The sequence below is a fragment of the Mus caroli genome, unplaced genomic scaffold, assembly GCF_978045245.1.
Source record: "Mus caroli unplaced genomic scaffold, Mus_caroli_1 scaffold_19, whole genome shotgun sequence".
NCBI lineage: Eukaryota > Metazoa > Chordata > Mammalia > Rodentia > Muridae > Mus > Mus caroli.
The window spans coordinates 59,986,419-60,014,019 of NW_028227274.1; the positions used below are offsets into that span (position 1 = coordinate 59,986,419).

Sequence of the window (27,601 nt, forward strand, 5' to 3'; positions counted from 1 at the left end):
TGTGTCTTCTGTGACTTTGGGGACATGGTTAAATGGACATTCCAAGCCTCTGCATCCCCAGTTATCAATAGAGAACAAAGGAGGACTGCACTCCAGGTGTGTTGGGATCGTTCCACAAAACAACACACTCGAAGGTGTTAGCCCCTGCCTGGCACCCGGGAGGTGGGCACTAACCAATAACTTCTTATTCCTCACTAATTCCTTCCCTCTGTCCCCCTCTCCTAATCATGTGTGTATGTGCATGTATGTGTGAACGTGTGTGCCGCTACGTGTAGATGGAGGCGACCAGAGGATAGCCTCAGATGCCATTCCTCAGGAGCCAGCCATCTTGGTTTTGCTTTTCCAGACAGTTTCTCTGTGTAGCCCTGGCTGTCCTGGAGCTCGTTTTGTAGACCAGGCTGGCCTTGAACTCAAGAGATTCACCTGCCTCTGCCTCCCAGGTACTGGGAGTAAAGGCGTGCACCACCACACCTGGCTTCCATCTTGTGTTTTGAGACAGGGTCTCTCATTGGTTAAGGGCTTTCCCAGGAGGCTAGGCTGGCTGACCAGCAAGCTCTAGGGAATCTGCCAGTTTTTGCCTCCAGGCCTTGAGTATAGTGTATACCAGAGCTCCTGGCTTTTCTGCTTAGGGTCTGGGGATTGAACCATCAAGCTCTTGTGGTTAAGTGGCAAGCATTTGTATCAACTGAGCTATCTCTCTAGCTCCGTAGTTGCTATTTTCTGCGAGTATAGTAACCAGGTTTCACATTCTACAGGCCTAGTATATCATAGGTGCTTAAGGGAAGGGTGTACTTGGGGTCACCAGATAGAAATTCTCAGTAACTGCCCTCCACAGGCTGGGCTGGCTATCCCTACTCTAACGTGGCAGACATCCTTAGCACTAGTTCTCAGCAGCAGTGTTACTGGGAAGCCAGGGGCAGCAAGCACAGGCCTTGCTCCACCACCCACTAGAGAGCCTGCTTAGCCTCAGAGCCTACTCCAGGAGGAAGGAATGAGCCACTGTTGCTCTTCAGGGCTGTCTGGCTTTCTGTTGGTGCCATCTAGTGGTAAGTACGATGAGGCTCTCAACGGGTCTGCAGTAGACCTTCCAGGGATTCCTGTATCACACCTACCGCCAGCTGCCAATCCAACCATCTGCTGTGTCGTTCTTCACATGTGCTCTTAAGCCTTATTCATAAAGACCCAAGGACCCCATCCTCATACACGAGGCAAGAGGAGCCTCCAAGTCCTGGTTTCTTCTCCTTCCTCTTGGGCCTGAGAGTATCCACAGGTTCAGATACCAGACATCACTGTGGGAAGATGACTCTTTTGTAGGATGTTAAAGCCAAGGCTGGTGGAAGAGGCTTCTGTCTGGTCTAAGACAGCCCAGGAACAGGGAAGCTAGTGAGGGCTCCTCTGCTATCCCTGGGGCCCATTGTGAGCAATCTGAGCCTCTCGTGAATGACCCAGCTCCTCCGTCCACTATAGACTAGCAAGAAGGCTCAGAGTGGCCCAAGCCTGTCTGTCAGTTTAAGTATTGAAGGTAGGACAGTGGATAGAATCAGGGAGTTAGTTCTGCTTCTGTTTCCAGCACGAGTGCTGTGTGAGCCTGGACAAGCCCTTGTGAACCTGGGAAGGCCCACAAGGAAGGCCTGAGCTTTATCCCTGGATGGGGAGTGTAATGTAAGGATCTCTGATGCTTCCAGACTGGGTTTGTATTAAAATGACGATTCCTGGGTTTCCTATGTCAAGATCTCTGGATTAAAACACTAGAAAGCAAACAACACCCTTCTCTTCCTTTTATGCCTTGAAACTGGGCCTCTGTATCCCAGACTGGCTTTGAACTTGATGTGTCAGTGAAGAGATCCCCAAATGCCTGATCCTTCTGCCTCCATCTCCCAAGCAATGCAATCAGAGGCTGTACTGCCTGGCTCTGTTAGTTTGGATTCTCCATTAGCACACCCTGCATGTGGGTACTGGGCAGCTGCTCTTTCATCCTCAAGAATCAGGAGGAAAGAAAATTGTGTACTAGCAAGTAAGAGGAATGGATATTTATGGGGTCCTGAAAGGCAGAGGAACCTCTATATTCCAGTATATATATTTCATTTGCCTCCCCACCCCCACCCCGTCTACCGACCCCAGTGTGGCAGCAGAAGAAAGAGGAGAACTATGCAAGCTGCCCGCACTCACTCCTTAGCCAGGTTCTTTCATTGTTTAAAGAGGGGTTGGGACAGCCAGGGCTGGGGGTGGGGGCTTGCTGCCCTAGGAGGTATTTTCAGAGTCTCCCGCCCTCCGGAGTTTCCAAGGACAAAACAGAGCCCTGTCTAGTATTTGACCAAATATGGTGGTATCTCCCAAGGAACTCGCGCCCCAGCCAGCTCTTCAGTTATGCTGTGGAAACCTGCCCCACACAGATTAATCTTGTGACATTCAGGAGCCTCTCACGCTGCTCTCCTCCCCTCTCTGGTTCTTGCAAATGGCAAGACTGGCCCTCAGCAAGACAAGGCTGAGGGACTTGACCCGCTTACTAACCCCCTTTGCCCCCAACGCCATTCCTGCCTCCCAGAGAGTGGACTCGTGGCTTGCTCACATTCTGACGATCAGTTGGTTGTTCACTCAACGTTACTGGCCTTAGCCAGAGAGGATGGTCAATTTAGCTTTTGGGGACCCATGAACCCAGGGGTCCCCTGGCCTCATGAAACTGTGGCCTGATTTAAGAAGGTTTCATGCAGCCCCTTATCCAGAAGGCTGGGTTTGAGGGGAACACGGGAGAGGTGTTGAGATATCTAAGCCTTAATACTAAGACAGCTGTTGTTTATAATTAAAAAAAATTATCACAGCATTGTTTTATAATAAACAGTAAAGTGTTTATTGAATGCTTACTCTGTGCGAAGCATTGCCAGCTCTGACATGGCTCATTTCTTTGTGCTTTGAAGTAATATCTAGAGATGTGGAAACAGACTTAGACTTTAAGTAGGAGTCGGTGCGGGGTCACTCTTCTCAGGGTGTAACTCCCATTATACAGAGAATAATACTGAGGCTGAGAGGAGGAAGGTCATAAGTAGTCAGTCCTACAGGGGATGGAGATCTCTCGTGCAAGGTAGCAAGTGGTACTCCATGAAGGCTGTAGCAGTTGGCTAGGAAGTTTGTCGGCATCTGCACCTCTGGCCTGGGTGGAGCACACAGACTCAGAAACATGTTCATAGAGGGCTAGAACGGTGCAGAAAATATCCCAACACAAACAGTGTGGGATGGTGTGTTGAGTTCTGGATAGGAACCAGGCCCAAAGCCCAGCCCCGACACTGCTAATTCACTGTGGAATACTGGGAAAATCTCCATCTTATTCAGGTCTCAGTTTCCCTGCCTGTGACCTAGAGGGTAGGCAGCCAAGCTCACCTGAGGCTGGTTGGGGTGGCTGGAGTTGTTTCTCGGGGAGATAGTGTTCCCTGGTGCTGGGCCAACTTGGTCTCAGTACATTTTTCTCTCCTGACCAACCAGGAGCCTATCCCTCCTCCACCCTCACCCCCTTGCCATCCCCAAAGCAAACGAAGCTGATTGTCTCAACTGGCGCTGTGGGTGCTGGCTGGTCAGCCAGCCGCAGGCCACAGGCAGAGGTGCCATCAGCCAGGGCCCCACCAGACACACAGGGCATTGTCCTTTGGTCAACAGCCCCTGGGCACCTCAGCCTGGCTCCTGGCCTGCCCCCACACACCCCTCACCGCCTGCCACTGTGCTAAGGCACAGCCAGCTGGGGGCCCAAGACTCCCAGCTGACAGTGAGCCCACCCACCCACACCCCCCAGCAGCCCCCTGTGGAGCTATAATTGCCTCAGTCCATCCTGTTGCTGCCATTCTCTCTCTACGGCATCTGGGGTTCCTGGCGGGTGGCAGCTGCGGGCCTGCTGCCTGACTTGGTGGGATGGACTGGCCGCACAGCCTGGTACGTGGTGCTCCCCTACCCCACCTCCACCTTCTCTGTAAGTGTTTCTTTCCCATTGATTAATGGCTGCCTGTGTTTGGCTTGGAATCTGCAGGGACCAGTTCTGTCCTCTCCTCCAGGCCCAGAGAGAAACAGAGGCTGGTCTCAGCCTGCCGTCATGGCCCAAGGCTGGACACAGTCTGGCCACACTGAACCCCTTTCAGACAAGCAACTGGGGAGATCCGGACAGACTCAGGCACTAGGGGTTTTTCCAGGCCTGGCTTCTGGGATGTGGGCAGAATGCATGATCTTAGGCAAGTTGTCCTGTCTTTGTTTCCCATCTGGAAATTGAGGGTGGGGCTGTTGAGTCTGGTCCATGCTTCCCCTGCAAGGTGAGTTGAGGCGTGTGTGGGAAGCGTCACTGAGACAGCCTGGAGGGAGGGAAATATTTCTGCAGCAGAATGGAGGACCAAGAGGAAGAATTTAGCAATCTGATTCACTGCTGCGCCGGAGTTGACGCCAGCAAGTGGCTCCACCAAGAGGGGCTGGGCTGGGACTTGTTTCCAAGGATCAGAGCTTGCTGGGGAGCCTGGATAAGAAACTAGGCCCAGGCCCTGTGGACTGAGAGGTCCAGGGGAGGCATTAAGCCTGGTAAGACTCTGAAAAGTAGTGAGGAAAATCAACCAGGAATGGGGAAGGACAGGTTGTCTTTGAAGGAGGGGGAGGGGGAGGGAAGGAGGAAGGAGGAGAGGAGGAGGAAGAAGAGGGAGGAGGAGGAGGAAGAAGAGGAGGAAGAGGAGGAGGTAGTGGTGGTGAGTGCGTGATCTGGAAATGGAGTCTCACAGAAACCATGTGCCAGCTTCATGCTGCGTTCCTTCTTCTCGCCCACTCTGTTTCAACTCACTCCCTTTCAGCAGAGCCTGTAAGCAGCTCCAAAACTCCTCTCACTTTCCCACATCCCTGGAAGAGTTCTTGTGCTCATGATTCCTCCTTATTCTATTGGACGAGCCTCTAGAAAAGCTGGGCCCAGCCACCTTGCTCACCCAAGCCAAGTGTGAGCCCTAGCCTCCAGCCCCTCCCTCCACTTGTCATTCCTGCTACTTTTCCCGCCCTGCCCCCCACAGGGCAGGTGTTGTGACGGGCGGACTCTGTTCATTCTGTTTGTGATCCAGGATGTCTGACACCATGCAGATACAGACACAAGGAATAAAATTGTGTGGAAAGGCGCTCTACACTCTCCGGGAGTTGGCGCCATGGTGGTGGGGCTCGGGGCAGCCAAGAGGATATCAAAGTATTACATGTCCAAGTACAGTTGCAGGCGTGTGAGGAGTTGTGACAACTCCAAGCTGCTCAGCAGTGTGGCTGAGGCAGTGAACTTGAGCCCACCGCTGGGCAAGGTGTTCGAAGGGAAAACGGAAGTAGAACTCTGCAGGCAGAGATCTGTGAAAAATCCTGTCTACAGCAGCAAGGACTGTGCTGAGCACAAGCACAGAGGAGCCAAGAGGGGGCACAGGAGACCCCCGAGGGCCTCGGGAAGGATGTTAAGGGGGAAATGATGTGGACAGACGCGCTTCTCAATGGTGGCTGCTGCTGGCCTTGGTGCGGCGAGCTGACTAGAAGCCAGGCAGTTTTGGAAAAGTAGGCTTTAGTGGAGCTGTCCTGGGAAGCAACTATGGTCTATAGATGGAGTGACTAGGATGCATTGGGTGGGGGGGGGGGGGGGCGTTTCAAGAGATTCTCTATTTTAAGGACTTCAAGATAGCCGCCATGGGGGTGTGTGGTGTGACCAGTGCCCAACACAAAGCAGGTGTCCATACATAAGGTGGCCATGGAAAGACCTCTCACCTCCCTGACCTAACCTATGCTTTGGCCCAGAGATGCTTGGCTCTGGCCTTTGACCAGTAGTCTTCCTCCCCAGCTCTTCCTCCTGGCCATCTCCATCTTCCTGGCACCAAGCTATCCCCGGAACACCAAAGGCAAAAGAAAGGGGCAAGGGAGGCCCGGTCCCTTGGCCCCTGGGCCTCACCAGGTGCCGCTGGACCTGGTGTCTCGAGTAAAGCCCTACGCTCGAATGGAAGAGTATGAGAGGAACCTTGGGGAGATGGTGGCCCAGCTGAGGAACAGCTCCGAGCCAGCCAAGAAGAAATGTGAAGTCAATCTACAGCTGTGGCTGTCCAACAAGAGGAGCCTGTCCCCATGGGGTTACAGGTAGGTGGGCTGGGCACAGCAGGCCACCTTCCCCACTCTTCCAGACACTGTGTTCAAGACCTTGGATTCAGATGAGTTTTAACCCCTCGCCTGCCCCTTACCAACCGTAAGGCGGTTGGTTGGTCGGTTGATTAGTTCTGCTGAGCCTCAGTTTCCCCGGCTGTCAATGGAAGCTTTGTCAGTACGAACTTTGTAAGCTATTGTAAACAGGTAGCCTTACACAACACTGCTTTTTTTTATCCTCCAGGGGTGCTTCTGAAGGTACTTTGTTCAGCACTGTGGTTCACACTTTCTGGCAGGGCTCGCATCTTTCATGTCAGATGGGTGCCTTCTTAATGTCTGCCTCAGAAACACGTCAGCGTTCCTGAGCTCACCCGGTCAAACTCCCTAGGACGGATGCCAGGACCACAGTGTTTTACTTGTCTCTCTTGCTTACCGTGCACAGTCCCCGCTTTGATTTAGGACTCTCTCTGCTGCTCTGGGCTGCAGAAGCAGTGTCTGTGTGTCTGTCACCACCTCTTAGGCCAACATGCACGAGGAGCCCAAGATACATGGATTAAAATGGAATAAAGAAATGGCTAGTTCACTCACAAACTCAGCCCAGAGCGCTCCCAGACATGCTAAGACTCTAGACTAGCACTGTTGGCCAGAATGCCCTTTAATAAAGTCCACTGTGGTAGCCATGTGACAACTGAACCACGTGGCTAATGAGACTAAAGGACTATAGACTGAAATTTAAGTTGGCGTTTGTAGCTGGCGGCTACTGTATTGAGGGGTGTAGCCCTGGAATGTGACAACAGAGTCAGTAAGGATTCTTCAGGCCACAGCTTGTTCCTACTTGGCTGTGCCTGTGTGTCAGTTAGCGAGATTGTAAAACTGTAGGCTCATTCAGGATGTTTCCAATTCATTTCCAAGAAGCTCCCAGGCAATGAGAGGTGTCTGAGGCTGTATGTTCCCAGGTCTAATTCTCTTACCTCTTACTCCTGTTTAACTGAGGAGGAAGTCGAGACAGAAAAGAACAGTGAATCTGGGACAACCCCCAGAAGGCTCTGTGTCCCGTCCTGTCCTGTGTTCGTACCCCCATTCCCATCCCTCTGGAATGCCCAAAGTCTAATTTATAACAAGGGATGTGTATAAAAATACAATCCCCAGAATTCACAGCATGGAAGGAGAGAGCTGACTCCCAAAAGTTGTCCTCCAGCTTGTTGCAAGGGCTCCCCTGACTCAAATAAACTTGAGTCTTGAGGTTGGTATAATTCCAACCTTGGGAAGGCTGAGGCAAGAGAATTGCAAGCAGGAGGATAGCCAGAGATGCAAAACAAGACCAACAAGACCAACAAGACTGGCTCAAAAATGGGAAGGAAAAAAAAAAAAAAAGACAAGAAACAAAAGAAGCCCAAACCAAACCACAACACTCCAAAGCCTGTTAAATTTCTGAGGCTCAGTAACACAAGAGAACACAGGCCCAGATTTTCTTGCAATGAATATTCTACACCCATGTGTGCACATTTTATCTCTGTAGACTAATTTCCTACAATATAAAAATAGGGCAGAGAAGGACGAGGGCTGACTTGGTTTTTTTCTGTAGTCCCCATGGTATCTTTCTGGCTGAAAGGAGGAACCTGGTTTCACAGACCCTGACTACCAGCGATTAGCTTCCAGATTTTGATCACCTCTTTGCGAAGGAAGAGTTCAATACAACACACCCTGGCTGCTAGTCCTGATCCTAATCGCGCAGATCCCTTGGGGTTGGCATGGGCAGCGCCCTTTGTTGTTCCTCTTGGCACTCACCCTGCTCTCTCCTGCCCACCCGCTTCCCGCAGCATCAACCACGACCCCAGCCGCATCCCTGCGGACTTGCCCGAGGCGCGGTGCCTATGTTTGGGTTGCGTGAACCCCTTCACCATGCAGGAGGACCGTAGCATGGTGAGCGTGCCAGTGTTCAGCCAGGTGCCGGTGCGCCGCCGCCTCTGTCCTCAACCTCCTCGCCCCGGGCCCTGCCGCCAGCGTGTCGTCATGGAGACCATCGCTGTGGGTTGCACCTGCATCTTCTGAGCCAACCACCAACCCGGTGGCCTCTGCAACAACCCTCCCTCCCTGCACCCACTGTGACCCTCAAGGCTGATAAACAGTAAACGTTGTTCTTTGTAAAGGAAGGCATTGTTTGGGCTTCTTTCTTTTAGGACGCTAAAATGGTGTCGGGGTTGGCGATCCCTGGGACACAGATTCCAGATCAGCGTGAGTGAGCATTTTCCAGGATGTTGTAGCTCAATTGATAAGAGTGTCTGCCCAGCACAAATGAAGACCTGTATAAACCCAATGGAGGCTGTGCTTTCTTTGGGCTCCCGAGTCTGTGTAGCAGCTATGTAATAGAAGCCTGGCTGCCTTACGCTACCCAACTAACTCAAAGTTACTAGGATTTTTAAGTTAGTAATTACTCTTAAGAAGAGACTGGCTCCAGGATCTGCAGTGACAAACTAGGGATCAGCGTTTCCCGGGATTTGGTGGAGCTGACCCTTGTCAGACTGGAAAGGTTGCCCCCAACCCAGAATTCTTTGCAGAACAGACCTAAATTCCCCTAAAGAACCTCTGCTTGCCAAAAGAGGCATGAAAATATTCACATACACACACACACACACACACACACACACACATATGAATAATATATTATATATATTATAATTATATATATATATATATATATATATATATATATATATATATATCTCCCCGGAAGAGGAACTCTTTTTTTTTTTTTTTAAATCCAGCCACTTATCTGCAGTGCTGGATGTATATATCTGTGATCCTCAAAATGTCAGTGTGGGTCAGCCACCTGGGAAGCTTGTTCATCCAGACACAACTGGCCTAGCACTCAGGATGCTGACTTAGGTGGGCCCTTGAGTGTAGTGACTTCTTTTAATTACTACATTGTGGGTCTTGGCGGTGGCTTATGCGGCCATCTGTGACCAAACTCTGAGAACCACTGGGTCACAGCAAGACATTCTACCGACCAGCACAGGCAGTATGGAAAGAGTTATCCTAAAGCCCCTACAGGTCTTTTTGCACCCGTTGATGCTAACTCTTTCCCCCTTGAAATTGAATCTTACCCCTTGGGCCTTCTAACCCCACAGCAAATCCATAATCAGCTGTCCTGGGCTCTAAAAATACCCTGCCTCCCCCCAGAACAGCTGAGGGGCTTGGGCTATTTTCCATGGGTGAGTTAGCATTTTGGAGTTACCCTCTGGGAAAGGGTCAATAGCCCCCCTGCAGGAATATTTCACTTGGTTGCTTGAGATCCTGCGCATACAGCAGCTTCAATGTGCAGAGTTTTAAACTATCTTAATTCATGAAAAGCCCATGGTTAGGTATGTGTCTGTCTGGGCTGGAAAGTAACTTGCCTTTTTTGGTATTGTTGTAGAGTGTATACTGGTTAAAATTACCCTGGGAAGTTTTGGCCTGGGTCCAGACACATGGAAAATACACTCCACGTGCCAGCTCATGCCGATCCGTTTAGCAGACACTTCTGCAGGGGCTGCTTGTCTCTAAGGCTCCCACAGAGGTTCTCTGAGTCTGTGGGGTTGTGGCCTTGTCTGCCTTAATGGGCACTGCACATCCCTACCCAGCACTCTTAAAGAAACACAACATGTAAATAAATGCAGCCTTCGAGGGACCCCTAGCTTTCCTTAGTGCTGTTTCATGACTAGGTGAGGAGAAAGGCATTCCTTAACGTTCTACCTCTAAAGGTTGGCCATCTTGGGTCATCTGCTCTAGAAAGTAGAACGTTTGTGCAGTTTTATGTTTTTCTTTCCTCTTTTCCTTCCTTCCTTCCTTCCTTTTTTTTTTTTTCTGAATTTTATGTACCCCAGGCTAGCTTCAAACTTACTACGTAGCCAAGGATGACCTTGAATTTCTGATCCTCCTGCCTCATCTCCTGAAGGCTGGATTCCCAAGCAGGGATGACCGTAACTCAAGGCTTCGTGCATACTAGGAAAGGACTCTACTGACTGAGCTACATTCTTAGCCTGTGTGCAGGGCTTTAAGTGCTCCTCATACTGTACTGAGGACTATGGGCCATCTGGATGGTACCTTTTCTGTTTTACTGGCCAGATTCACAAGCCTTTCTGGGCCTGGGGAGGGATTGCTGGTCCTGGCCTGAGAAGGCTAAATTGGGCCCTGGGACTAGCTCTCGGCTGGCCTGTGTGTTCCCCTTTCTGGAATCTGTCCTGAAAGTACAGAGACCATGAGTCGAATTTGAAGGCTTGGGCAAGCAGGCCTGAGGGCATTGGGAGTGGCTCTGGATTGGAGCTGTTTAGGCTCCCATTCAGGCAAAGGACTCTGAAGAGTGCAGCCAGCTCAACTTTAGCATAAAGCCCCAGCCCAGCCCAGGACCTGCCCTGGGGTCTAAGCCACACCCTCCTTAGGGATCTGAAGGAGGGATGGTTAAGAGCAGCGTGTTTTGCATTGTCTTTGGTCTTCTGACATACAATGATAACTTGAGCCATCAGACTAACTGAAAGACTCTATCATATGTTTTGACTGATGTCATGGATCTTGGGGTCTGGGTTTCACAGCCTTGACATTTGGGTAAGACCTCTGCTCCAGGGATTATATTATTAGAACCAGTTATTCAAAGAAAATCAGTTTATTCTGTTGTCCCATTATTAGACAAGTCAGCACTTGACCCTTCCCTGGCATGGGTGTCGGTGCAGGGCCAGTCTATAAGGTCTATGTTAGGAATTTGGCTCAGCGGCTGTGGAAGAGCTCCCCTGGGGTGGGGGGAGGCTGTTGACAGCAGTCTTTGGTTGTGGGAGAATCTGGGGATTGATCTGTGCTCTGCTTGTGGCCGCTAGTCGTTTTAACCAGTTTGTCTTTATTGTTCAGTTTTCATTTGTTTTTCTTCTACTTCAACCAAGTTTGCCTTCTGGTGTGCCAGTCTTACGGCTTCTGTTACACCTGCCGCACGCAGATCATGTGTGCCCCAAAGACCATCTCTTCCCTGCCATTGCTATTGCCTGATGGAGCAGGAGCCTACGCTCCGGTGTGAACCTCACTGCACGGCAAGGGCTTCTCCTCTGTGCTGAACTTAATTAAGGTGAGGCCCCGGATCTGGGATGTGCTTTAAAACTGAAGCCGAGACCTCAGACAAGTTACTTTCTCGCTTATGTGGGCTTTCGTCTTCCCTGCAGAAGGAAGCAGCCAGGCGACTCTCAGGTCTATCTGTTGGGCAAGTGTCTGTGCTAGAACCCTCAGGTGGCAATGTTTCCTGTGTGCACCCAAGCACCTCCCCTAAACCCCAGCTTAACAAGTCTGAGTAGGGTGTGTGTGTCTTTTTGCTTCTGTGTGTCCATGTGGGTAGGCAGAGCCCATACTGGCTCTACTTCTTCCTGTGCTCCCTCTGTAGAAAGGCCCAGATCCAAAGGAATGAAGATAAGTTCCACTCCGTTGTTAAAAAGGAATTTTTTTGGGGGTGGGGGGAGTAGTGGTGCTGAGACCTGAACCAGGGGTTTCACACATGCCAAACATATGCCCTCTAGTGAACTATGCCCGTACTCAATGTTAATTTTTTTTTTTTTTTATCTATTTATTTAATGGCCCAGGGAGCCAACACCAAGGCCTCTCAAATGCTAGGCCAGCACTCTCCTACTGAAGTGTATCTCCAGCTCCAACCTACTGATCTTTACAGGTTACAGAAGAAGCAAAACATAATTCTCTCTCTCTTAAGCTAGGGCCAGATTAAGCTCTGAAGAACTCTGTCTCATGCCTCCTTTTGAGGATGAGGTAGGCCCACTCTCTGAGGACTTGTCTCCTTTGCAAGACAGATCTATCACATGACTCCCGTGCGCTGGCCGATACCTCCAGGGGTGGTCAGAAGCATCTCTTCTCCCGAAAGCACAGTTTGGCTCCATTCGTCATGATTGACAAGCAGCCCAGAGCTCTACTGAAGGCAGTGGCGGGGGTAAATATCTCTCCCTCAGGTCGGAAGTGTGGAGATGGTCTCTAAGGAAGTTCTGAGCTAGAACCCTCTCTAAACAGCCCACCCAAATGCTTATTTTCTGACCTTGCCTTTCTGTTTTTAAGTATCTGGTTGTAAATGTTTTACTTGCAAAGCTGTGCAATTTTGAGAAGACAGGAATGGAAGACAGGAACGAAAGAAAGAAACTAGTTCTCTGCTCTATACCCCTTCTCAGTCATCTTGGCTCCATGTGAAAAAAAAAAAAAAAAAGAATAAGTCAGAAGTAGCTTGGAGGATGAATTTATATTTCTTCTTGAAAAACAGTAACCAACCAACAAAAAACCAAACAAAACCAAAACAACCCCCCCAAACCAACAAACGACCAACCCCCCAAAACAAAAACAACAAAACACACACACCACCCCAAAACAAAACCAAACAAACAAACAAAAAACTCAAAACCCAACACCACAAAAAAACAAACAAACGCCGGGCGTGGTGGCGCACGTCTTTAATCCCAGCACTCGGGAGGCAGAGGCAGGTGGATTTCTGAGTTGGAGGCCAGCCTGGTCTACAAAGTGAGGTCCAGGTCAGCCAGGGCTATACAGAGAAACCCTGTCTCGAAAAACCAAAACAAAGAAACAAACAAACAAAAACAAACAAACAAAAAACAAAAACAGCCAAAACACTGACTTGAATTTCCTTCCTTTTTCTTAATCTCTCCAAAAAAAAAAAAAAAAAAAAAAAAAAAAGGCAGCCTCTAAGAGGATCCTTAGATAAGCAGACAGCAGATCGCCGGGGCCCACATGGGGGACCCTGCTCAATCCATGAGAGCAGAGAAAGCCACAGAGCCCATGGGTGTGGCCTCGTCAGTCCTGCGCGGCTGGAGTGCGCTCCATCTCAGTTATCTTCAGTGTGGCGCAGAGTCCCTGGGCTCTCCTGGGAGCCCTCACAGTTCAGTCTTGACTTTATGGATTAGGTCCTTCTGGTCAATCTTATCCAGGTCCTGGTACCAGCGGTTATAAGCCAACAGAGCCACATTCTTAGCAGCTACAGCCGTCACCTCCACGGAGCTGGCCGCCCACTCCAAGGCATTGAGGTAGAAAAGCTGATCGTGGAGGGCGAACCTCGGGAGGGTGCGGCGGGAGCCGTAGAGGGGGTGGGCCTGCCACTCAGCCGTCTGGACTGAGTAATAGGAACGGAAGAGGGTCTTCAGCTCCATGCGGAAGAGGGGCTTCGGGGACTGCACTCGCCACACGGCGGCCTCCTGGGGTTGCTTCCGCCGGAAGCTGGCCGAGATGTTGACGGGACAGATGTTGTCCAGAGTGCAGAAGAAGCTCGGGAAGTCCGTGGTGAGGATGTTGGCGAAGGGGAATAGCTTAGGGTCCGGGAAACCGAAGTAGGAAGAGTTGAGGTAGCCATGGACCAGGGAGACCACGGTGGGCTGGAAGGAGCCTTGAATGTCCTCAATGGGCGGAGTAAAGCCTTCAAAGGTGATGTTGTTGTTGCTGCTGTTGTCCAGGTGCAGGGGCGTGGCGATGACCACGATGTCGTAGAAGTCAGAGCTGTTGCCCTTGTCACTCTCGTACGCCACTTGGTACAGGGCTTTCCCTTCTAGCAGGAAAGAACATAGCATTCATTTTCATACCCACCGACCTTCCCTGTGGGGCCTAGCACTGGGGGTGCAGGGAGAGTCTGGGGTCAGGAGCAGCTGGGTGGTCACATTGACGCAGCTGCTGGGCAAGCACTGATCCGGCTGTTAGAAAGGCCGAGGGCCCTTCCACTGGTTCTGCTGCTGACTGGCTGAGGTAGGGATGTCACTCAAATTCTCAGTGCTCACAGGAGTCGCAGTGTAGACTCAAGTCTCTGTGAACCACGACAGTGCCCTCTAGTGTTGGTAGACCTCCCACTGATTTTTCTGAAAAAAATACTTCCTACACCGACCACTAGGTGGAGGTACAGAAGAGAAAGGATAATGGGAAAGGGGTGGACATGACTCCTGCACCCGTTTGGTCACTTACCTGTACTGTGCAGGGTCACAGAGGTCACCGTGGCATGGATCACGGTGGCCTTGGCAAGCTTCAGCAAACCAGAACAAACCAGCTTGTTGCCCCCTTCCACAGACCACAGGTTACCCTGAGCCCCAGCTAGGGACATGGCTCCTGGGAGAGAGAAGAAAGATCTTGGGCCTTCATCCCAGGACAAGACTCTTCCCACCCATGGGTGTGGATTTCAAACATTAAATACAATGTGATTTTTAAACTTAATTTTTGTTTGATTTTTTTGTTTTTTTTCGAGACAGGGTTTCTCTGAGTAGTCCTGGCTGTCCTGGAACTCACTCTGTAGACCAGGCTGGCCTCGAACTCAGAAATCCACCTGCCTCTGCCTCCCAAGTGCTGGGATTAAAGGCATGTGCCACCACGCCCAGCTGATTTTTAATCTTAAAAACATTAAGAAAGGGGACTGGAGAGATGGCTCAGCGGTTAAGAGCACTGACTGTTCTTCCAGAGGTCCTGAGTTCAAATACCAGCAACCACATCTGTAATGGGGTTTGATGCCCTCTTCTGGTGTGTCTGAAGACAGCTGCAGTGTGCTCATATACATTAAATAAATAAATAAGTAAATCTTTAAAAACATAAAGAAAGAAGAAAAAAAAGAAGGCCACGGTAGTAAGCCAGAGGGTCTTCATGGGACCCAGCTTGTTCTAAGTATATGGGCAGGAAGGACAAGCAGGCTGAAGGTTGCATACTCACCAGCAAAGGCGGGCATTGATGCTGACTGGCCATAGCTGGCCCGTAGGACCGCAGAGACGACATCATCAATAAAGCGCTGTGTGACGCCCACCTGGAGCAGGGACTCGGCCACGGACCGCTGGGTCATGTTGACAAAGGTGGCTTCCCCCAGCGAGTAGAGTAGCTCTTCTACCCCCGAGAAGGCATAGCCGTGAGCCTGGTACTTGTAGATCCTAGGAGAAGCGAGCGACTGGAATCTTGTGCAGACAGGCTTTCGGGGTGACCACCTACAGGAGGTCCCCCTGCGGGCCTGCCATTCCCCAGGTGCTGATGATGTCTCTGAACACGCGTGGATTTGGTTTTCCTAGCTTCAGATCTGCTCTGGCTTCAAGGAACGAGCTGGGTTGATGGCAACAGCCTGATAACACTACTGTCCTTCCCTCTGGCTTGGCCTGTCGGGGATCTCACTGGCTCAGAGCTCCTGTCTTATACCCCCTCCATTCATTTCAGCCTCCGAACTAGCACAGATGGGAACCACCCGCTGATACAATTCTGGACTAGCTTGCCTTTGAATGGCTGCCTTTTCGGAGCCTGGTTTTCAATTGGGCCACTAGATAGGAATGAGGGACCGGAAGAAGACCGGTAGAACTTGCTTCCGCCATAGGGAACAGTCAGCATGGCAGGGAAACTTAAAACTGACGAGAGAGGAGAGCATACGGAGGAAAAGAGGGGCCGAGCATGACTGTGTACATGACGGAAGAAATGCAGTCCCAGGACTTGGGAGGGTGAGACAGGAGGATTGTGAGTTTGAGGCCAGGCTAAACGGCACAGTGAGATTCTGTGCCAACCCAAGGCAGAAAGAAGGTGACAAAAAAAAAAAAAAGAAAGAAAGAAAAAAGAAAAGAACAGAAAAGAAAAAAAAAAGCTGGGTGGTGAGGAGGAGGGTTGTGAAATAGTCTTATGGGCAGGCCATGGCTGTGGCACTCACGAATTCACCGCAACTGTGGTTGCCTGCGTAGAGCACGCAGAAGTTAGAGCCTTATAAAACTTCAGTCACAGATGGGGAGGAGCTCACAGGGCCCCAGCCCATCCTAGGAAGCTAAAAGCAAGCCAGGGCTGCTGGAGAAGAGGAAGCCACTGTCGCAACCAGAGAGTGACCCATACTCTAAAGGACAGTTCCACACCAATGCCCCTGTGAGCAGCCCTGCTTAAAACCCAGGGGATGGCAAAACAAACACAAAAACAAGGCAGAAGACACAAAAGTGAGATGAGGTCTTGGTGGGAGTGGAAGAGAGGTAAGAAAGGGAGGAGGGAAGAGGAAGGAGGGAGGAAGAGGAAGGAGGGGAGAGGAAGGAGGGAGGAGGGAAGAGGAAGGAGGGGAGAGGAAGGAGGGAGGAGGGAAGAGGAAGGAGGGAAGAGGAAGGAGGGAGGAAGAGGAAGGAGGGGAGAGGAAGGAGGGAGGAGGGAAGAGGAAGGAGGGGAGAGGAAGGAGGGAGGAGGGAAGAGGAAGGAGGGAGGAGGGAAGAGGAAGGAGGGGAGAGGAAGGAGGGAGGAGGGAAGGGGAAGGAGGAAGGAGGGGAGAGGAAGGAGGGAAGAAGGAAGAGGAAGGAGGGAGAATTGTGGCCAAATGCATTACGATACATACATAAAATTATCAAAGAATAAATTAATTTAAAAAGAAAGGAGAGTCAGAGCAGAAGTGCAGCTTCTCGGGGGGGGGGGGGGGGGGACATCTGGAGAATGTCAAGATGTGTCACCTTGGATGGTCTAATCATAGAGTGAAAAGGGAGTGGAGAAGGGCAGAGAGGCAGGGAAGGGCACTGTGGGACCACACCTGGACATCTGCTACTGAGAAGGGTAGGTGATGGGGAGTCAGCGCAGGGCTCCAGGAAGCAAGGGGCTTACATAAGAGGCATAGCTGCTTGGCATGAGGGCAGAGCGGGTTCAGACCACTTGTCCTCTGTATCTAGAGGTAATAGGGAGGGGCTGGCATTCAAGAGGAAGAAGAGAAAGTTCTAGGGCAGTTGCTCTCAACCTGTGGGTCGCGACCCCCTTTGGGGCTGATGATCATTTTCACAGGGGTCACTCTACCTATCGGATATTGACATTAAGATTCATAACAGCAGCAAAATTGTAACAAAAAAAAATAATCTTATGGTCGCCTCATTAGGAAGGTTGAGAACCACTGTTCTAGAGCGACAAAGTGGGGACTGCAAGCTTGCCAGTGGGTGACCCCAGGCTGCACACAGCCTACACAAGTGCTTCACTTGGCTCACAAAACCCACTGGCGATAAACATTGAAAAGTTGGAAATTTTCATGACACGACTCCTTGTGGTATGCTGCAGCTGGCTGGCTCCCTCAGGTGGCCTTACTCCTTGAGGTTACGCGGCCTCCCAGTCCTCTTCCACCCGGGCGCCTCACCTACGCCCGTCACACTTCAGCCTTGGAAAGTTACTGAGTTTGCAAAGTGCTCCAGAACTTCGGTGGGAGGAAAGAATGGAGTTAGTATGACACGTGGGGCTCTGTCCCACACACTCCTCGGGCTGGGCTGTCTGGGGCTTGCTCTGAGCCTGCATTGAACTGTGACCGGCCCTTGGATTTACCGTCCCTCCCCTTTCACACTTTCCGACCAATCAATTCCTTCCTAAGAGCATCCCCCTACCTCATGAACTTCTCCATGACTTCCTCTACCCACATCTGCAGCCTCAGGAAGCTGATGCCGTAGTACCACCAGAGGCGGAAGAGATTCAGCAGGTACCAGTCGGTTTCCTCCAGCACGAAATGTTCACCGCCGAAGATGGCGCTTCTGCCCACCACCTCGCGCCGCTGTCTCAGTCCTGTGGGAGACCAGCAGCCCCCTCAGCTCCTCTTCAAGGACCCCAGGAGGCCCAAGCAGTGCTTTGAGCTTTTATTTATTATTATTATTATTATTTTTTTTTTTTTTTGCACTGGGGCCTTCCTGATGCAAATGGCTGGAACTGTCTATTTTGTTCCTATATGCTACTTGTCTGTAAGCAGCACGCTAATGCATACACTGAGAAAGTTTGCTCTTCCTAGCGAATACGGAAATGAATATGGAAACAATGTACCATTTTGTATTTCTCTCAACAGCGATCTGCTTAGCCAAGAGTGAGGGAAATGTTCGGAATGTCTAAAGGCTCTTGTGACAGGGCTGGCTTTGAGATGGGGCCCTGACCTCACGGGGAGTTCTTTCTAGCTTCTCAGCACTCCAAAGGAACACTCCACTCATGAATATGTATGTATATGGCCATGATTTAGTCCCTCCCTCCCCCAACCCTGAAATAACATATACATTACCCTGCTCTTTAACAGCATCCTGCATCCTGGATAGTCTACTGTGTGCTTCCATGGCATTGTGTTTGACCCCAAGTACAGAGAGGGTGGGCTGAGAGGACAGGCCAACCTTCTGCTAAGGCAGACCCGGATGTAGTGAATGAGTTTGCATGTACCTACTTTGTGTATCTACAGGACAAGGTCCCGCAGGACCACTTCTGAGAGCTGGGACGTCTTGAGCAAACAGGGTGTGTATTTGGAGTTTACATCATGCTGGCTTTGAGTCCCGGCTTTATTGCCTATATAGATAGCATTGCTGTCTCAGCTGAGTCTCTCATCCTGAAGGCTGGTAGGGTTTGGAGGTAATGTCCACATACCACCTAGTAGAGTACCAGGTATCTGGTGGGCAACAGGACTCAGACACTGATACACTTGCATAATTAATAGGCAGTAAGCTGAAAGGGAAAGACTGGTCTGGGAGTCAAACCTGAGTTCTAATCCCGGCTCTGCAACTAACTCACTGTGTACCTCAGGCAAGTTCTTTCCCCTCTCTGGTCTCAGCTGCTCCATCTGTAAAATGAGGAGATTGAGCTAAATGACTATCTGACCTTAAGGGTCTGGGGGGAGTCTGGGCCCCCAGGAGCCTGAGGCACGGGGCACTGGAGCCCCCCTGTGATGAACACTCACCCAGCAGCTTGACGAAGTCCTGCATGTGGAGGCTCAGAGAGTGAAAGGAGGCCGCCCCGCTCTCGTAGTTCTGCTTGTTGACGGAGATGGTGGCCAGGCGGCCACCCACAGTCCCTTTCTCATAGACGACAATTTGCACTCGGGGTCCAAAGTGTTGCTGAAGGAAATGGGCCACAGCAGAGCCCCCGATCCCAGCTCCGATAACAGCTGTCAGCAAGTCCAAACCAGGCAGGGAAGGAGAGATGGCACAAGAGAGAGGCTGGTTACTTTCATACTGCCCCGTGCAGAGTGCAGGCCCCTGGCTGGCACTTAGCAGGCTTATGACATTTCAAAGCGGGTAATTTCAGTCTGAGCTTGAAAACACTCTAAGCCCAACAATGAAAGGGCTGCCCTTGCCTCTCGTAGCTGCTATCACCCTCATCAGACAAAGGAAGGCCCTAGCAGGAGAGAAGGAAAGAATCTCAAAAGTCAGAATGTTCTAAAACATTACATTGAGCTGGGCAGTGGTGGTACAGGCCTTTAATCTCAGCACTCGGGGGTGAGTGGTGGGTGGGTGGGTGGGGAGGCAGATGGATCTCTGAGTTCGAGGCCAGCCTGGTCTACAGAGAGAGTTCCAGGACAGCCCTCTGTCATGAAGAAACCTCTACATGAAGAAACCCCTGTCAAAAACAAGCAGACAAACAAAACCATGCCCCAGGCCCTATGTAGTGGAAGGACAGAATGAACTTGTTCAAGGTGTCCCCCAATCTTCACACAAGTGCCATGACATGCATGTGCCCTCTCTCCATATATCAACCAACCAACCAACCAACCAATCGATGTTATCAGGTGATAAACTTAGATTTATATAAAATTCCCCATCTCCTCCATTTTGCTTATTTCAGGATTAACTGGTGAAAAGTTACTAACCAAGCACTTCGGTTGGTGGCTGGAGACCATTCCTTAATACAGGATCAGCACACTACAGCCCGCAGGCCCAAATCCAAGTACGGGTTTGTCTTAGAAAATTTGCAGACATAGGTCTTCCCTCATTTTCCCTTTTTTTTTTTTGTGACAAGGTCTCCCTATGTAGACCAGGCCTCCAACTCCTAGAGCTCTGCCTGCCACCACTACCTCCTTAGTGCTGGGTTTAAAGGCATGAACCACCAAGCCTGGCTGGTCTTGTCTTTTTTGAGGTAGGGTCTCACCATGCTGCTTGGGCTAGCTTTGAACTCCTAGGCTCAGGTGAGTCTCCCTCTCAGCCTCCTGATGCTGCTGGCGTCTGCCAATAGAGCCCACACCCTTACTCTTACCTACCGTCAGGAGACGGCCTTCAAAGCCCCAAATATTTACCCTTTGGCTCTTTAGAAGCAAAGTGTGTCAACCTTTGGTTAAAGTCCAACCTACCACCTGATGCTACTGGGAACCACTGTCTAGACAGATCACACTCAACAAGCAGCCCTGAGGGAGGAGGGTGAGCTCGTTATGAAACCCTTGGGTTGGGCTCCTGCCTTCCCCAAGATTCTGTTTGTCTTGTATCTGAAACTCTGTTTTCCTCTCACTGACAGCCCAGTATTCCCAGCCAGGCAGGCCAGAAGATAAAGACTCCCTTTAGCTCGGCTTGCCAGAGCCACCTTCAAGGGAGAGGCAGGGATCTCTCACACGTATCGCGGCAGCACACTCTGCCTTTGCCACACCGTCTTCAGAGGGTTTGAGGACAAAGAGGAAGCAGGGTGATTCTGTTCCCCAGACCCTGGCATATCTATCGCATGTTGAAATGAACGACTCCTTTTCCTCAGCACTCAAGAGTGAGTCACATCTCTAGTCTAAGCCCTTGGGAGGCAGTGGCAGGCAGATGTCTGAGCTCTAAGACCAGTCTGGTCTACAACAGAGCAAGTTCCAGGACAGCTAAGGCTACACAGAGAAGAAACCCTGTCTCAAAAAAGCCAGAAAATCACTTCCAGGAATACTGTTAGCTTTTTCTTAACCACTCTGCTCTCTTCCCTTTCTCTTTCCCGAAGAGTTCCAAACTACCCATTTTCTCCAAAGAAATGGTCATTTCAAGGTCTGGGGGTGACTCTCAACTCCCACTCTCCCAGGCTATAAGTGAGACGTCATGTCACTGTGAATGGGCTTATGGGACACACATAACAGACACTGCTTTGTCCTATAAGATGTACCAAAGACCCAGAGATGAACCAAAGAGGGTTTTGGTTCCCAGAGGCCTAAGCAGCCAATGGGCAGAGACTCTTGAACAGTCAGCTAGAACAATCCATAACCAAGTAGGACCACAGGCTTTCAGGGCATCCTGAGAAAAAAGCAGCAGCTACAGGCTTCACATAGAGAAAGCATTGGAGCAGGATTCCTAAAGAAAAATCTGCATGCCCGTGAGAGCAGAGAGGACATCAGGAGCGCCCGGGCCATCAGGGGGACTCTAAAGGGTCCTAGGGCCACCCTGAAGCGTTGAGATAAAATCCTGCCGGAGCCCAAGGATTAGGCCCTCAAACAGGAAGCACCCTGCCCTTCCTCCTGTCTAGGTCCAGACCAAATCACCAAGGGGTTGAAGGCACTCAGGATAGCTAAGGGACAGCTTGTCATCAAAAGAGAAGGACATCAGTGAGGTGTGTCTGGGGACAAGCTAGCAGGAGGCAGGATGCAAGATATGGAATCACCATTTGGCTCTGCTGGGAGGGGTCTCTGCTGCTAGGGAAATGAGTACTGTACATCCCTGGTCCCTGCCTGCCTAACTCTTCATTATCCTGCCAAGTCTACCCCAAAGTCAACCTCCATTAGGCCTTCTCTTAATACCCAACCTCTAAGATTCTCTCTTCCACGGACTCTCAGTCATAAATCGATTTCCAGTGTGCTTTGGTCAGCTTTAACCTTTTGTGGCCTGTTGGGGGAGTTAGTTTTTCCTACACAATTAAACTTTAGAACCAGTCCAGGCAAGTCTATGATGTCCCAGATGGTCCTAAGGCGCTCCTGCCTGCCCTCCCACTACCAGAAGCCCAGCATTTCTGGTTGTCTGAATTCATGTACAAAGAGATCTGAGAACCTCTGAGTCATGCCGAGAGAAAACAAAAGAAAGGAAGAAAGAAAAGTGAACAAGGGCGGCACTAGTGACAAAGACTACACAATTGTGTGTTTAGTGAGGTGGCCCGGTGCCTGAAGTTTATTTTGAAACACACCAGAATGTAAGTGGTGTTCGATGGCAGTAAATGCCAGAGTGGGTAGTGGGCACATGGTCGAGATTGTAAAATTCTTTCAACTTTGCTGTATGCCTTAAGAACTCTGGGATGAAATGTTGGGGAAAACCACACAAATAATAATTAAAAAAAAAAAAAAAAAGAAAAAAAGATTGTCGCTAAGAGTTGTCCATATCGGGCTGCGCAGTAGAGTGCCTCGCTAGCCTGAGAGGAAAAAGTTCCCCACTCTGTCACTCAACAAATCCACCCCCAGCCATCTATTGTTCTGTCCTGTGGAAGGAACTGCTTTCTACAGACCGGAAGTTCTGGTTAAATGTTACTCTTCCAAAAGCTTTTTTAGCGCCTGCAGAACATGCCAAGCGCTCTCCAGACACGGAACTTTCTCGTCCTAAGGAAGGGCCTCTCCTGCTGCAGGAACCACAGCCATAGCCTCTGCTACACACAAGGCCCTCAGCAGACCCCTGCGAACGCCTCCGCCCGCCCAGCTCCTGTCTTGTCACCCGCCAGCTTCTCCAGAGCGAATGGGCAGTGACCATGTGCTTTGCAGACAGCAAGCTGTCAGTGGCTATTACTGCCCGGGCCTCCTCCTTCCCAGGTGGCCCTCTCCTGGTGCTCAAGCCACCCTCCCCATCACTACCTCCCCTATGCCCTCTTCTTCTGCGCCCAGTAGCCCCTAGCCTCTCCTACACCCAGTTCGTCTCCGGAGCAGCCCTCCCCTACCCCCGGTCAGCTGCGAACCCTCTTCCCGCCCGTCCTCAGTGAGCACCCCACCGCATCCTTCCCGCACCGATTTTCCCCGGCGGTGCGTCTCCGCCTGCAGCGGCGGCGGTGAGGACAGTGGCCAGCACGGCGAGCAGCGGGGCAGCGCGGGCCATGGCGGGTGGTGACCGGGCAGCACGCTCGGGATCGGCCTCTAGCGGTTGGCGCTCGACTGTGCGGCCCGCCCTGCCGCCCCACTGGCGATCCGGCCTAGCAGCCTGGCTGGTCTCAGTCTTTCATTGGTGGAGCAACCGTCCCTCTGCAGTACGAAGTCCTCATTAGCTACATCTGTCTCAGGGAGAGCTCAGTCATTGGCAGCGTCCCTGTCCCTCCTCCTGGGATGCGGGTTCTTCATTGGTTGGCTCATTCTGCTCAGGCGCAGGTGTGCCACTTTTTTTTGGATCTCAACATCAGGACCAGGGCCCAGCTGCAAGAAGATGCACAGAAGGGAGTCCAGTTATTAGCTTTGTGATGTCCCTTCTGTTATGTCTGTTTCCAGAGGACAAGATAATCTGCGCTCTATCTTTCTAGGTTGTGATGATCACGTGAGATAACGGAGGGGGAAGTCCTTTGGGGGCTTGTCTTTCCTGGGCTGTAAATTGCTGACCAAGCTGGAAAACTGCTTGACTAAACGCGCTAGCATGTGCTGAAACAAGCAAGTCTGCGTTAGATCCTGAATGGTGTTTTGTTTTCTTCCAGTTTCTACACTCTACACCTGCCTTCTACCATCTCCCCACTCCCTGCCTCCTTGATTTTTAACTATTTAATTTAGATACAGGTAGCTTTGGCTTTCCGAACCTCACTATGTAGTGGAGGATGATCTTAATCCCCCGATGCTCCGGCCTCCACCTCTCAAATGCTGGGATTTTGGACAGGCTCTCTGGTGTCTTTGGAGACAGGATCTTACTTGGTAACCTAGGCTGGCTGGCTATTCTCCCTTAGGCTCTCAGTTGCTGGGATCACGGGCCTGAGCCACCGTGCTTATTTTAAAATTTATGTTCGAGTGTTTGCCTGTGCACCATGTGGAGCCTGCTCGCCTCTAAAATCAGAAGAGGACGTAGGATCCCACGAAAGCCAGACTTACTAAACATGGATGTGAACCACCATGTGCATGCTGGGAACTGAATCTGGGTCCCAGGTGCGCAAGAGCTACAAGTGCTCTTAACCACTGAGCCATCTCTTCGACCCTTATTCCTTATTTTAAACAAGCATTTTCTTATCATTTTGTGTCGCGTTCTCTTATGTGCTGACTACTTAGGCTTGTATTTTTAATCATATTTACTTTAAAATTCATTTGGCACTCTACTTTGTAACACTGGGGTCTTGTGTTAATTAAATCTAGAGATGTGCTTTCCCACTAGTTCTTTTTAATTTTTATTCTTTATGTACATGACATCTTGACCACAGTTTCTCTTACTTCCACTTCTCCCAGCCCCTCAGCCCCCAACCTCTCCTCTAGATCTACTCCTTCTCTATTTTCCAAAATAAATAGATAGATAGATAGATAGATAGATAGATAGATAGATAGATAGAAGAGAAATACTAAGCAGGCCTCCCAGGGATATCAACTAAACATGGTGTAACAAATTACAGTAAGACTAGGCACAAGCCGGGCATGGTGGCGCATGCCTTTAATCCCAGCACTTGGGAGGCAGAGGCAGGCAGATTTCTGAGTTCGAATCCAGCCCGGTCTACAGAGTGAGTTCCAGGACAGCCAGGACTACACAGAGAAACCCTGTCTCGAAAAACCAAAAAAAAAAAAAAAAAAAAAAAAAAAAGACTAGGCGCTGTACTGGCTATTTTTGTGTCAACTTGACACAGCTGGAGTTATCACAGAGAAAGGAGCTTCAGTTGAGGAAATGCCTCCATGAGATCCAACTGTAAGGCATTTTCTCAATTAGTGATCAAGGGGGAAAGGCCCCTTGTGGGTGGGACCATCTCTGGGCTGGTAGTCTTGGGTTCTATAAGAGAGCAGACTGAGCAAGCCAGGGGAAGTAAGCCAGTAAAGAACATCCCTCCGTGGCCTCTGCTCAGCTCCTGCTTCCTGACCTGCTTGAGTTCCAGTCCTGACTTCCTTTGGTGATGAACAGCAGCATGGAAGTGTAAGCCGAATAAACCCTTTCCTCCCCAACTTGCTTCTTGGTCATGATGTTTGTGCAGGAATAGAAACCCTGACTAAGACAGGCGCAAACCTTCACTATCAAGGCTGGACGAGGCAACCCCATAGAAGGGTCCCAAGTGCAGGCAAAAAGAGCAAGAGACCCCCCCCCATTCTTGCTGTTAGGGGTCCCACAAGAACTCAAGCTACAAAACCATAATGTATATGCAGAAGACCTAGCTCAGGGCCATACAGTTCATGACTGTCACTTCAGTCTCTTTGAGTCCCTATGAGCCCTGCTTAGTTGATTCTGTGTGCCATGTTCTTGACCCCTCTGGCTCATAGGTGTTTTCCTTCCTCTCTTTTTTGGGGGTTCCCCTGGTTTCACCCCGTGTTTGGCTGTACCCATTAGTTCTTATAACTCTACCAGCTTATTGCTCATGCATGAGACCATCAGGCTCAAATAGCTGGTAAGAGGAAAGCAAGGAAACAAAACCACACAATTAGTTGGTACTTGGGTGCAAAATAATTAGTGGAGACTAAAAATGCATAGAGGAAACCGTATCAGCGAACTGCTGCTACGTAACAAACCACGCCAAAACCAAAGAAGTAACCTTTTAATTTGTCCACAAATGTAGAGTAGCCCCACTTGCATGATGGAGCCACTGATGGACAAGAAGGTATTGGCTTAGCTACTTTTTTTAAGATTTATTTTATGTGCGTGAGTACACTGTCATTGTCTTCAGACACACCAGAAGAGTGCAGTGGATCCCAATACAGATGGTTGTGAGCCACCATGTGGTTGCTGGGAATTGAACTCTGGACCTCTGGAAGAACAGTCAGTGCCCTTAATTGCTGAGCCATCTCTCCAGCCCCTCAGCTTTTTTTTTTTTTTTTAAGGGTTGGTCCAGAAGCCCAAAGTACCATTTTCACTATTATCACGTGGGTCAATTACAATGAGAAGACTCAAAAAATGAGCTCAGAAACAACTCTCAAAAGTGTCAAAAACCACTGGTGTCATCATTTTAAAGATCTGTTAATGTGTATGTGTGTGCAGTGCCCTTGGAAGCCCAGGGAAAGACAATGGATCTCCCAAATGGGAGTTACAGGCAGCTGTGATACCACAGTGAATCTGGTCAGTTTCAGGAACTTCCTGAAGAAAGTTTGGTTTACTTCTCATATTAATGACCAGAATAGAATGCAGCCATGCATATAGGATTATATATATATATAATTGGTGATTGATGGGGAATTATATATATATATATATATATATAAATAAATAAATAATTGGTGATTGATGGGGAAGGCTCCAATCCATTCCCACATAGAGATACCCCTGGGCTGGTGGTCCTGGGTTCTGTAAGAAAGCAGACTGGGCAAGTCAGTAAATCAGTAAGCAGCAGTCCTCCACGGCCTCTGTAACAGCTCCTACCTCCAGGTTCCCGCTCTGACTTCTTTCAATGATGAGTGACATGCAAGTGTAAGCAGGGTAAATCCTTTCCTCCCCAACTTACTTTTGTTCTTGGTGTTTCATCACAGCAATACCAACCCTAAGAGATTGGGGTCAGTGTGGCGATGGGGAAGTCTGCGCGAGTGAAGTTCTGAGTGAATGTGTATTTTTATATGGATACAGCCTGCTGAGGACCACAAGGCCAATTCATTGGCCCATGGAAAACTGGCAAGACTTTTCTCTGGAGTCTGAGTGTCTATGGAAGACTGAGTGTTTGCAAAGACTAGCAACCATTACTTCCTCCTCCTGGATGCTTATAGTCTTAGACTGCAGGCCTCCAGACATCTCCTTTGAGACTAGTTGACATCCCCTTCGTGCTGTATCCAATACATATCCACAGGTTCCAGTGGTAGTGATAGCGTTATTGAACCCCATCTGATCCCAGCCTCACTGTGTGACTATGTGTACGCCTGTCCTTTCTTTACTCCCTCCCTAGCCAGGGTTCCAGGGCTCAAGCTACACGGGTCACAGAAGGTTAGCTAACAACTTATTATTATAAATTACTACTACTCTCACTCATATTTTTTTGTTTTGTTTTTACGAGACAGGTTTCTCTGTATAGTCCTGGCTGTCCTGGAACTCACTTTGTAGACCAGGCTGGCCTCAAACTCAGAAATCCACCTGCCTCTGCCTCCCGAGTGCTGGGATTGAAGACATGCGCCACCATGCCCAGCTTACTCTCACTCATTATTATTAGTGTTCTCACTCAACCTGTCTTTAGACAACCATAAAAATGCAAGAAAAACAATGTGATAATCTAAGCAGTACAATAGGAGAGCTTACTGGAGTTTCATGTGCTCCTCTCAGCATCACAAATTATAACCGTCTTATAAACAGGGAATGATTAGCACCAGAAATCACGGGGACCCGAAATGGGCTCAAAGTCTATTCAAAGCGTGAGTTCTACTACACTGTTCTGGCTCCACCGTTCCTTCTGTTTTGCTTTTACAACTTCATCTCATCCCGAATTCACGATTTAAGTCTGCAAAAACTACCGAACAATAAAAAAACATACTACGAATCTACTTGCAAAACTACATGGAAAGAAGATCAGAACACTTTTTAGACAAGAGAACTCCTAAAATTGCAGTTTGTCCTAGTTTCCTGTCAAGGACAGCTAGTAACTCCAAAATAGACACGGCCCGTTTCTCATTGTTTCCATCTGTCAACCTTGTAGAAATGAGGGCACGAGGGGGCAAACTCCAACTGTGGAATTCCACTGCTTATTAAATTTATAATATGTGCCTAGTGGAAGAGTAAAATAATGCCTTGCC

At 49.9% G+C, this 27,601-nt stretch overlaps 2 protein-coding genes across 3 annotated transcripts; one reads left to right on the plus strand and one right to left on the minus strand.

Annotated features, from left to right (window-relative positions):
- The first annotated feature begins 3,897 nt into the window (after positions 1–3,897).
- Il17b (interleukin 17B) lies at positions 3,898–8,160 on the plus strand. The gene is made up of 3 exons (XM_021151098.2): positions 3,898–3,918; positions 5,816–6,105; positions 7,929–8,160. Exons 1-3 carry the CDS (start codon positions 3,898–3,900, stop codon positions 8,158–8,160), a joined length of 543 nt encoding a protein of 180 aa, XP_021006757.1.
- Positions 8,161–12,401: 4,241 nt separating this feature from the next.
- Positions 12,402–22,922, minus strand: Pcyox1l (prenylcysteine oxidase 1 like). Of its 2 annotated transcripts, none has more exons than XM_085833520.1 (6): positions 18,773–18,909; positions 18,614–18,655; positions 17,454–17,628; positions 14,812–15,023; positions 14,080–14,220; positions 12,402–13,672 (listed from the first exon to the last, which is right to left on the minus strand). In XM_085833520.1, exons 3-6 carry the CDS (start codon positions 17,486–17,488, stop codon positions 13,008–13,010), a joined length of 1,053 nt encoding a protein of 350 aa, XP_085689646.1. In that variant the 5' UTR covers positions 17,489–17,628; positions 18,614–18,655; positions 18,773–18,909; the 3' UTR covers positions 12,402–13,007. The 2 variants fall into 2 exon arrangements, with proteins under 2 accessions (XP_085689646.1, XP_021006618.1); XM_021150959.3 differs by lacking the exon at positions 18,614–18,655 and adding an exon at positions 22,745–22,922 and having other exon boundaries at positions 12,403–13,672; positions 18,773–18,979.
- Between the last annotated feature and the right edge of the window lie 4,679 nt (positions 22,923–27,601).

Bases quoted from the DNA above. Each gene is read 5' to 3' on its own strand.
- Il17b (XM_021151098.2), top strand. From the start codon at position 3,898: ATGGACTGGCCGCACAGCCTG. The intron at 3,919-5,815 runs GTACGTGGTGCT...CTTCCTCCCCAG, and splicing joins TGGACTGGCCGCACAGCCTG to CTCTTCCTCCTGGCCATCTC. The intron at 6,106-7,928 runs GTAGGTGGGCTG...CGCTTCCCGCAG, and splicing joins CTGTCCCCATGGGGTTACAG to CATCAACCACGACCCCAGCC.
- Pcyox1l (XM_021150959.3), bottom strand. From the start codon at position 22,832: ATGGCCCGCGCTGCCCCGCTGCTCGCCGTGCTGGCCACTGTCCTCACC. The intron at 17,629-18,772 runs GTGAGTGTTCAT...GGTCTCCCACAG, and splicing joins GGACTTCGTCAAGCTGCTGG to GACTGAGACAGCGGCGCGAG. The intron at 15,024-17,453 runs GTAGGGGGATGC...CGCTTCTCCTAG, and splicing joins GTCATGGAGAAGTTCATGAG to GATCTACAAGTACCAGGCTC.